The 11,402-nt window shown below is 41.5% G+C and overlaps 1 protein-coding gene across 1 annotated transcript; it reads left to right on the forward strand.

The window, feature by feature from the left end:
• Positions 1-866: 866 nt before the first annotated feature.
• On the forward strand, positions 867-11,402 carry LOC108267484 (KN motif and ankyrin repeat domain-containing protein 2). Its single transcript, XM_017471576.2, has 10 exons — positions 867-1,009; positions 3,424-3,512; positions 3,610-5,010; positions 6,755-6,833; positions 6,913-7,221; positions 7,303-7,390; positions 7,480-7,699; positions 8,491-8,633; positions 9,283-9,483; positions 10,835-11,402. The coding sequence occupies exons 2-10, from the start codon at positions 3,497-3,499 to the stop codon at positions 10,946-10,948; spliced, it is 2,571 nt and encodes an 856-aa protein (XP_017327065.1). The 5' UTR covers positions 867-1,009; positions 3,424-3,496; the 3' UTR covers positions 10,949-11,402.

An 11,402-nucleotide genomic window follows, 5' to 3' on the forward strand; every position in this document is an offset into this window, starting at 1 on the left:
ATGTATTGTTCAATACGCAGACATATCGAACTTCCTCGAACAATACGATATGGTACTGCATATTGTTACACCCCTAGTGTCACTCCCACCTCTTCATGAACCCAATAATTGTGACCATACAGTAATTGGTGAAAGAACTTGTAGTGACCATACAGTAATTGATGGAAGCTCGAATCTGGCAATTTTTTTTTTCAGTCATCACAAGATATCTTCATGATCACCTAAAAAACCCCGTTCCTCTGCAGGATTACATGGCTTTTCTCTCTCAGTGACACTGAGTTCGGTGATATCAGTTGTTCACATGTAAACCTAATGACACTCATCAGCAGAGAATTGTTTTTGTTATCGTGGAAAGCCGTGAGATCATGTTGATAGAAGATATTATTGAGTGAGTTTAATGGTGATTAGCTGGAGGGAAAAAAAAGGTCTGAGGGAAGTGTGATGTAGTCGGCATCACTGCTATGTCCTGAGAGGGTTTAACAGGCTCATGTGCCCCCCTCTAAAGCCCTATGGAATTTTTCTGATTAAAGTGGATGTTGAGGACATCTGTGGTGTATTAAGTTACACTATGAATGGTATGTGTGTGTGTGTGTGTGTGTGTGTGCCATAGAAGTAACCCTGGGTTCCTAGTATTAGTATAAGTCCTCTCAAAACTTCTGACACATGGCTCTTGTTTTTATAAATGTCTCTTTAGCACTACAATGCACAACGCCCCACCCACACTCTCCTATTGGCTGACTGGTTATGTTTTCACCACTCCCACCTGCTCTCATTGGACAGGCCGTACAGAGGAAGGCGTGAGCGCCCACGTCCATCCTCCCTGTTCTCAGTTCTCAACACAATAATACTGCTTTATGTTTTCAAAGAATTTCACATCGAGGAGCTTTTACATCCCACCGACTCTGTGAGATTGCGGGTGGGGGAAAGAAAATGCCAAACTGGAGCTAGACTGGACCATAGCATTAGGAGAGGAGGGGGAGCTCATTCCAAACCTACTGTAGTAAGAGAGGTAATGATTTTCAAACTCTTTTCAAAGTTCGATTTTTAGTTTTTGCATGCTTCCTTTTTCTGAAGTAACTAAAGTCAGTGCACAAAAAAAAAAATAAAAAAATATTGTGGAGATGAGAAGAAGCAATTGTTCAGTGACCACAATGGGGAAGATCCGTTCCAGTGCTGCACAGGATATAAACGGGCTTTAATGTCATTTCAGTCAGAGAGTGAGTGAGTGAGTGAGTGTGTGTGTGTGTGTGTGTACGCACATGATTATTGCGTTTGGCAGCAAGCCATGATCTGCATGGTCCAAATTCTGTAGTTTTAAAAAAAAAAAAGTAAAAGGAGTAAAACAGACAAAATAATAAAGGGATAAAAGGTGGTTAAAAAAAAAGAAAGTACTGAAACAGATTTGAAAAACAGATGTGTGTGTGTGAGAGAGAGAGCGAGGATAAAAAAAGAAAACAGTTCTTAATGACACAGTTCTCATTGTTAAAGAGAGACACTTGGACCGTCCACACCCTTGCCACATAAAGTGGAGGGTCAGAGAGGGACACACACGGGCTTTGGCCTCCGTCCTCAACCCCAAACTCCAAATAGACGAGAAGGAATGAGGTTCTGTGCCGAGGAAACCACACCGCTGAGGGGGCCCAAACAGGAAGAATGGAATGGCTGTTGCACTCCAGTGTGTGAGAATAAACAAAACCAAGTTTTTAATATACGAGGTGGAAAAAGACAATCTTTTGACTCCAAAATCTACTCCACAGTCAGAAGTTCAACACCATAAACATGTGCAGTTAGACGTCTCTGAATCACTGCGGTCAAATCCATCTAAATGCCACATTCCAGGTTTGGCACCAACACCAGAACCGAGCTCAAGTTCTGTTTACGCCTCTCAAATTTCTATACTGCGCCTCATCCATTACAGAGACCCACCCCCACTCTCCTCTTCCTCACAAGACCTGCATGCTGAAACGCCGAAAAACGTCCGTGCTGTTTACGCTTCTATTTCTGAAGAGATTAGGAGATTTCGAATCGTCGCAGGTTCAGAACCGATTTGTGGTCCGAGAAGGAATGAAGGAATGCCATGGAAAGAAGTGTATTCAAATGAGGGGTGCAAAAATATGTGTTTATAGGGAGCAATCATTTCAACTGAGAGAAGAAAGAAAATATTTCAAGTAAAAAAAATTAATACATAAAAAGGAATCGCAAGGATATTAATGAGTTGGCACAAAATGTGAACAGAAAATGATTACTTAAATAATTTAAATACAAAAATCATAAAGGTTTTTTTTTAATCATTTATAATAATAAATAATAATAATACATTTCCTTTAAATAAACAGTAATGAAAAGTCAATTAGACCCTTTTTATATATTTATATTTTCCAATTGAACCACGGATAATCCTTAAGAGTAGGTGGAATTTTTAGTTGTGTTATTTCCTGTCTTGTGACTGCTATTATGATTTCCATCATCCTGCTAACTCTCTGCAGTGTCGGCGGTGAAGATGCTGTAAAAGTGTGCCATGAACAGCTCTGTGAAGGAAAATGCTCAACTTCAGGATGCACAAGACATTTTGTTTTGAGTTACGCTTCCTGATCTAATGAAGACCACAGCATCTTTTTTTCTTTCTTTCTTTTCTTTTCTTTAAACGCATCTAAGTATAAAATTAAGGCTGAGGGTAGAAGGACCATGACCCTGTTCTCCTGCCTGTGTCTGACCTTCTCCCAGATTATAATCCGTAGAGCTCGTGTTCTGAGGAGGAGGTTTTAGATGAGTCGGGTTCTGTTCAGGATAGAGCGAGCGTTGTGGGAGCACTGCAGTTTGTCTGGGCAAAGTTTGGTTTCAGCTGTTTGTGTGTTTACAGCATAGCTGACATTGTTTGGGCTGCGGCTGCTTTTGTGGTGCTGAGTGGTCAGGAGCAGAAAACAAAATGCAGAGAGGAAAGTCTCCTACAAAATGTTCTCAACAGTGTAGGGCATTGGGTCCGTTTGTAATCGTGGCACACGTGTATAACATTGTGGTGTTTTATATTTGCTGTGCGAAACACAAGGCATTATCTGCAGGAAAAATGTTATTTGAATCCCGGTTCTGCCCTGTGTGCACAGAGTTTTGCCCGTGCTTTGGGGGTTTCCTCCGGGGTAAACCGGTTTCCTCCTCCAGTCTAAAAGACATGAGCTGTTGGCTAATTGGCATTTCCAAAATTGTCCACGATGTGTGTGCGATTGTGCCTAGTGATGGGTTGGCACCCCGTCCAGGGTGTCTCCTGCCTCATTCCCCGAGTCCCCTGGGATACGCTCCAGGTTCCCCTGCAACCCTGTTTAGGATAAGCGGGATGGATGGATGGATCTGCTGTATTTACAAACTATCATTCACTTTCCTCATTTTGAAATCAGTCTATCATCATCATCATCATTCTTCTATTCTCAGGTTAAACAAGGTATGAAAAGTCCACCAAGCTGGAAAAAAAAAAAAAAAAACAAATAATTGAGGCCCACAAACAATGGACACACAGAAAGGTAACAACCCTAAATCCTCCAGTTTATCCATCTAGACTAAACACCACGGCTGTCAGGATGCCGACATTTAATAATTGTTTTTCGGCTGTTTTTTCAGCGAATGGCGTTGCTCCAAAAGAAAACGGAAGTCATAGAAGACCGCCCTCCTATTCTGTCGAAACCCCATATGGATTTCATTTGGACCTGGATTTTGTTAAATATGTTGAGGACATTGAAAAGGGCAACACCATCAGAAGGGTGCAACTTCAGCGTAGACCGCGTGGGCGGAGCAGCGGCAACCTGTCGCGTAACCTCAGCTTACCTGGGTACAGTTGCAGATCTTCTCAGTGGAACTCAACGAGCATCTGGTTTCCCAGAACTCGACTTGCAGACTCCCAGCAGCCATGTGATTTTCGCTGCAGCGACAGCGAGTCAGCTGGCTTCAGCAGGCAATTGGAGTCTCCCTACAAAACCTCAAAGGCTTTTGACGAGCAACCGTTGGGACCACATGTGAGACCGAATCTACTGCGAGCCTCAAGTTTACCCCTAACAGTGTTACTGAGAAAATACTCCACCGAGGACCCGACCAGCCCCAATGGTTCAAGGGATTTCCTCTCTCAGGAAAACGGTTCTTCCGAAGATGTCTTCCACAGCCCAGGAGGCGTGAACGGGACTTTTCGGCAGCTGACTGCAGCTCTCCGGAGAGTTGGTGAGCTAGAAGAGGAGATCAGGATCATGCCGGAACTTAAAGCACAGATATGTATCTTACAGGAGGAGCGAGAGAGGCTCCTGCACACGTTCCAATCCGAACACAACAACACCATGACTCTGGACTTTCCTAGAGGTATGGTGAAGACGGCGGAGAAGAAAAATACAGTAAACGACGACTGGATGGATCGGGAGTACGATCAGCTAGAAGAGAACGTCAAGGCTTCCTCTGAGCAAGCTGATGCGTTTGCGATAACCACAGAAAAAAATTCACAAGCAACTAAGAGAGATCATGAAGATGGGTCCCTCGCTGAGGCTTTGCAGAAGAAAATCACAGTGCTTGAGCAGAAGCTTCACGAACTCAAGTCTGATCTGGAAAAGACGACAAAACTTCTTAAGGAACAGGAACAGGAGAGTCGTTACAAGGACGAGCGAATCAATGAGTTGACCAAACAATGTGCAAACATCTGGGTTAGACCAGACAGCATGAAGAACACATCTGTGCAAATGTATTCACCTGATTCTGAATCTGAATCAAGTAAAGCTAACCAGATGGGTTCAGAGGAAGAACTTAAACCCTGTGCACCAAGAGGACCTGCAGGATCCCAAGCAGACATGGAGCGCCATGTGAAAAAAGTCAGAAAGCTCCTACAGGAGCAGTGGGAGTGTCTTTGCAGAAACGAGGAACCAGGAAAAGAGTTGTCCTCTGAACATCTACACCCACGCGTCTGCTCCATTCAAACACAGCTGGTCTCTTTAGTCAACCTCCTTACACTCTATATATCACCTGCAGGAGATGCACCGCCATCAGGTAAAGCTCTTTACACCACAGCTCGGTTGAATTTCAGTCAGGTATTGATTAATTGTCTATAACAGCAGCTCTGACAGTAGTATAGCTGTGAAAAAAATTAAAAAAGGTTTCTTTGTGTGTAATCCTTGGTGTCAATTTTTCTCAAATTTATGTAACGTTTATGGAAGGAGTCTCCAGTCTCAGCACTTTGTAACAGTCAGAGGTAAAGCTGTAACTTTAAATAGTTTATATATGTCTAGAAATAGTCTTAATCGTCTTATATTGGTTATAGAATAATCTCAATGAGAATATTAGATAAGTTCTCCTTTCAGGAACATCGGGGAACATGCTGTTTAGCGCTTTGTGAGATCCTGTAGCTCAACCAGATGTGCGTTGCCCCTGTATCAAGAGGTTGCTGGATTGTGCCTCAGCTGGGTCTCCAGAATTAGAGTGCTGAAGGTGTGAGGTAGAGGGATGGAGGTGTCAGGGGGAGTTTGGGGTTAAGCATGGAAAATTTTGGAATTTTATATGTGCTAGCATTTCTTAAAAAAATATTTTTATTGCTCTGGTTTATAAAGACGCGTCACGTTTTAAAATTATTATTCTGTCAAATTCCATCATTTAACCAAAATGATTTCCTTCTGGAATCTACCGTATTGTTGACTTCCATGTAATCAAGTTTGGGATTTAAGCAAAGTGGGGAAGATGAGAACTGATGAGTGTTACTGATGGTCAAGATGCTTTATATGCTGAATGCTGATATCAGCTACTTATATGCCAAACGGTTATTTTTTTTCTTTTCATGATGTTAAACCATTTATGAAGTGCATTATTGCAGCACTTACTGTGTCTCTCAGTGGTGCAGTGGTTAAAGTCTTGGCGTCTGCAGGTAGATGATGTTGGATCAAGGCTCAGGTTTGGGTTTTTCAGGATATGAGTAACTTTTAATGTTAATTAACCAAACAACTGTAAGTATGTGCTTATTTATGTCTGCATTTGAGTCATTTCACCCCTAAAATTGGGACAAGCCAAATGAATACCTTAGGGAACTAAAAAAAAAAGTTCCCAAAAAGCACACAGGTACAGCACACCAGCCAGTCCGCAGTGTGGTTAGTGTGTTGATTGCATAGCTACACTGACCGTTACTGAGAGAAACTATGTGGAAGTGAAGGGCGTTGAATCTCCACCATCTCCTCTTCCATGTTTCATTCTTGGCTCTTTGAGATGTTTATGATGCATACTCACCCCTAATCTTGCAGTGGTGCAGTGGTTAGCATCATGGTCTGTGGGGCTTGACATCCCTGGTTTGATGCCACACTTTTGCTTTGGCTGTACTTCAGGATAAAAGCATACAGTGAAAAGTCCTATAAGACAGGACACTTGTATGAAATCTGGTGGCTCATATGGATGAGTGCCCCCTCTGGGTTGAGAGGTTGCTGGTTCAAACCCCAGCCAAGTCTACATGATATGAGTGAAGATGGTTCAGGAACATGGCAGGACAAGTGACATGGAAGATGTAGAATGGCTGGAGGCTGTGATTTGGTTGGGGGTAATATCCAGGCAACTGCCCCCCAAGGTCTGGGCAGAAGAAAAGAAGGGGTTCTGGACCTTGAAGAGAGGGTTTTGCATATATAGAAAATACTGTTTGAAGAAACAAAACATCTTCACTCAAAAGCAGAATCAAGAATGAACGTGAAGGTAAGACACACAAAACAGTTAAACAATGTATAACTCATATCTGTACTTTGACTCTTGCTCATTTAAGCTCAGGAGTCCATGATGGAGGACCACATATCTGTGGTGAAGACATGGGAAAGTCTTAAAGAAGACTGTGGAAGAGACCGGTAACCTCCTTATATACACTTATATCACATGAACATCTGGGTTTGGTACTGGTTAGTAATTTCAGTCATTTTACTACAGATTTGTTCTCAGCGATTCTGTTGAAGTAGTGGAGAGCAGCATGAGGCCAAACGTTCCTGCTGAGGAGGGGTTTAACCAAAACATTTCCCAAACTGAAGATCTGCCAAGTTCTACACTGACCACCAGACAGCAAGAGCTCATCAGGGAACCCACAGCGGAAACCAGACATTTGAAAGTGGCTGAAGAACCTCACGAGGAGCAGGACAGGACATGTGAAGCAAAATGTCCAGAAGATCAGGCAGTAGAAAAAGACGTCAAGCAGTATGGCACATGTTCAGGAGCTGAATCAGAAGAGGCAGAAGGAGGACGGTGAGAGCGCATCACCACGTGAGCATGTTCTCGCAAATTTAAACATAAATCATCGTGTCTTACTAATGCCCATTTTCTCAGGGGGGTGGACACTGACACTGACTTCATGAACGCATGTCACTTCTTAGAGAAGCACATGGATGAAGTTTCTGAACCAAATGATGAAATGGTAATTCACAAGATTATTGGGGAGGGTTTCTGTCATCTGGTTTCTGGAGTATGGTGTTTGACCTTCTGAGCGTCACTTTTATTCTCTAGAGGCAGGCTCTGACCTCGGTGTTCCAGCAGTGGTTCCACGTGAGTGCTGAGGAGAACTCGCGTGCAGAGACGGTCGCGGTCTACATTAACAAAGTAGCCACAGAAACGCCTGCAGTGCTGCAGTTCCTGGTCAATATGGTGGATGATAACGGGAACACAGCCCTGCATTACAGCGTGTCCCACTCCAACTTCGGCATCGTTAAACTCCTCTTGGACACGGGTCAGTGATAATCAAAAACAGAATAAATCATTTCACTATAATATCTTACGATCTTTTTGACTGAAGTTTGTCACTTTTTTCTTCTTCTTTTGCGTTTCCTTATTAAAGTTAGAAACGTTCTCCATCACCATGACCGTTGTCCATCATATCCATCTTCTACAGGTCATTTTTTGAGACCGATATACATTTGTAATGTCGTCGCTAATTGGTTTTCACACGCGGAGCTCAACACAGTAGGAGATTGGGTAGTGGGTGTGTCTTTGCCTAAAAATGCACCAAAAAGTGAAGAATGATCATTCAAATAAAAACACAGAGAGACATTAAGTGCGAGTACATGACATTTGCAGAGAAACAAGACCTCCTACAGCCTCTTTGCTTGCATACCTGATGAAGGACTTTTCTCTGAAATGTCCTGTTTCTCTACAAACTACTCATCTGTTTTTACTACATCTGTTATAGAAATATTACAATAGTATATATTTTAAAGTCCCTGAATAGAGCAAAGCCGATCCAAGAGGACTTCTCCCAGGAAAAGTTTCAGGGACACAACTGGAAGCATCCAAACCACTGTTCAAGGCGACTGAGCCAATCCTGATTTACTGCTCGGCTAAAAACAGGACGGAGCTCTGGAACCAGAAACTGCTATAATGCCAAAATTAATAAAACACATCCTAAAATATTCAGAAATACTTTCAGTAATTTTCCGTGTTGTTTACACAGAGCCCGAGTGCGCTCACAGGGAGGTTCCTCACCAGATTCTCTCCTGCAGCTGTATTGTCTCTTTTCTCCAGGTGTGTGTGACGTGGACCTGAAGAATAAGACCGGCTACACAGCGGTCATGTTGGTGTCTCTCCAGTCGGTGGACGCTGATACGGATATAAAGGTGGTCCAGCAGCTGATGGAGCTCGGGGATGTTAATGCTCGTGCAGGTCAGGTGAGTAATGACGCAGTTTTAGTGGAGAGATGATTTCATCCTGATTTAGAACAACATGCCTGAAGAACACAAAGTTATTACTCCATAAAGTCATTCTTAAATTGAGTCCTCTCTGCAGCACTACAGGTACAGGGTTGAGTCTGACCTGGTCAACTCCTCCTATAAATTTAACCCTGTAACCCCTGGTTGTTTTTCCACTCTGCCAAGGTAGGAGGAGCTAGATCAGGTCTGACTCCACCCCTTAGACTTTCATTAGTTGTTCCACACCTCCAAGATAGGAGGAGCTTGATCAGGTCTGGGAAAAATTCCCCTGGTCCTTAGATGTGTTTGTTTGCAGCTTAAAATCTAAGACTACAAAAAAGGAAAAGATCGAAAATGTGGGTTCAGATGAGGGCTGGGTGATATGATGAAAAATATCATATCATGATACTGATGATACCAGCGAGATCATTTATTGTACTGCAAGATAATATAATGTTGATATGATCATAAGCCACATTTTTAAGGACACACAGACACAGTTACATTCTTATTCTTTATATTTTTTTTGTTGTTTTAGTTGATGTCAATTATTTCCCATCACCTTACAGGATTGATTTGGTACATGCATGAAACATCTTATACACTGCATCCTGTACTTCCCTTAAAGGTGGGTCAGACCGCGCTCCACCTGGCAGTCAGACACGGCAGAACATCCATGGTGAGACTGCTCCTGTCACACGGAGCAAACGTTAACGCTCAGGATCAAGCGGGAACCACAGCTCTGATCAGTGCCTGTGACCGCGGACACGCCGACATTGTCCGAATTCTGCTGCAGGACCCTGACTGCGATGTGAACCTCACCGATAAGGTAAGAATTAAAATAACCTAAACTAAATGTTAGACGTATTAATATAACGTAACTGAATTAAAACGGCGGACGCCCGTCTCTCTATTTTTTCCCCAGTAAATACACAACATACATTCTGTAAAAAAATATATATATTTTTGGTTAATATGTAGAAAATGTTTACCAGAAAAACATGATTGTTTTAATTTTTTTTTTTAAAACTGAATACCCAGTCTCCCAAAATGTACAGTGATTTATAAATGATATAAAATCATAAAGAGAATGACGTTTGGGGTTTTTTTATTTTATTTATTGTGTCGGCTCAATATTTTGTGTAAAGTCTTTATAAACAGACTCACTTTTTAATAGCAGTGTTTGTATTTGATTGTACTCAGATAAACATTAATTAATTACTGCTTTTCAATTTCCAAAAGAGTAAATAAAAGCACCAAATGATTACAATTTATACAACAGTACAAAACAGGAGCAAAGCTACTGCTGCTAATAATAATAATAATAATAATAATAATAATAATAATAATAAATTGAATTGTGTCCCGGGTTAATTTTCAGTACGAAGCTGCTTGGCATCTCGTGCGTTAATTTAACTAAAGAAGCTTCAGACACCAAACATCAGCTGATGGACTACTGGAGGGACGAGTAGAACATCGTGTACATTTCTTTTCTTGACTCGTCTTCAGTAGATTGTGGTTGGGGTGTTACAGCGGAAACCAGACACTGATATATAGATATATTCATTGTGTATGACAAACACTTCTCGCGCAGTTTAGTATAAAAACTGTTCATCTCAGTGTGAGCGCCACCTAGTGGCGTGCTTTAAATTCCCACCTGTATTTATTTGTATTCATCATCATTTTAAACTATGCACTGACGAGGATCACTGTTTTATCAGATTTGTAAATGATACTAGAAGTTTACAGAGCTGTTTACGGGCTTGTTAAAAACAAATGAGTTATAGGTTGAAATATAAAATAGTGTTTATTGTTTATCTTCCATTTTATTTACAAAGTAAATCTTTGTAAATAAAGTTATCTTTCTCAGCTCCTACACTGTTAAAAATATCCAGTGTTCATTTTTCCATCAGTTTTGTCCACAGTTGAAAAAATATGTTTATTTTCCCTTCTTCTTCTCAACCAATCAGGTTGCAGCTCAGGGGTTATATTCAGTCAGAGATATTTAAATAACATTGCTATGTAACTACAGGCCACAGTTTTGTTAATTTTGGGACATCCGTTGGAACCACAGTGAATAATCACCTCAGCATGACGTGTCTTAACTTCTTATAGTAGAGACGCTGCACTTCCTGTTGGTACGAGCGTGGTAACGTTCCTCTGCTGTGTGTGTGTTACAGGGAAGTCGCAGCGCTCTGTCTCTGGCCACACAGGCATCACACACAGAGATCGCAGACCTGCTCAAAGCTCGGACCACCAACACTAAAGCCCACGACAAATGCAAGATGGCTTAGATGCAAGAACCTGCTCTGTGGAGAACTTCATGAACACATAGAATCCATTCTGTAGGTTCATTCTGGAACATTACAGTTTTCATTAGTTTCTGTATTAATTTGGTTCATTTCAATAACAAGGTGCTTTTATCATCAGTAATTATCATCATCATCTAGTCTGAAAGACGGACGCACGGTGTCAACGAAAGACGATTTGTGAATGGTAAATTATTTGTACTGGAGTATTTTTATGGAAGACTTTCTAAAGTTTTGCAGTATATCCTGTAAAATAATCAGCATTTCAGTCTACCAGCCTCTTTACATTACATGTTAGGCTTCATTATTCAGCTACGATTTTGCAAACTATCGCCTTGTTTATAATTCTGATCCCAACGCTCTGCCTTAAATTCACATAAATATCCTTCAAACGAGTAACTTCCTGTTCTCGCTTACATTAAAGCAGCTATAAACACTC

Source organism: Ictalurus punctatus, chromosome 7, assembly GCF_001660625.3.
Source record: "Ictalurus punctatus breed USDA103 chromosome 7, Coco_2.0, whole genome shotgun sequence".
In the NCBI taxonomy this organism is placed as follows: domain Eukaryota; kingdom Metazoa; phylum Chordata; class Actinopteri; order Siluriformes; family Ictaluridae; genus Ictalurus; species Ictalurus punctatus.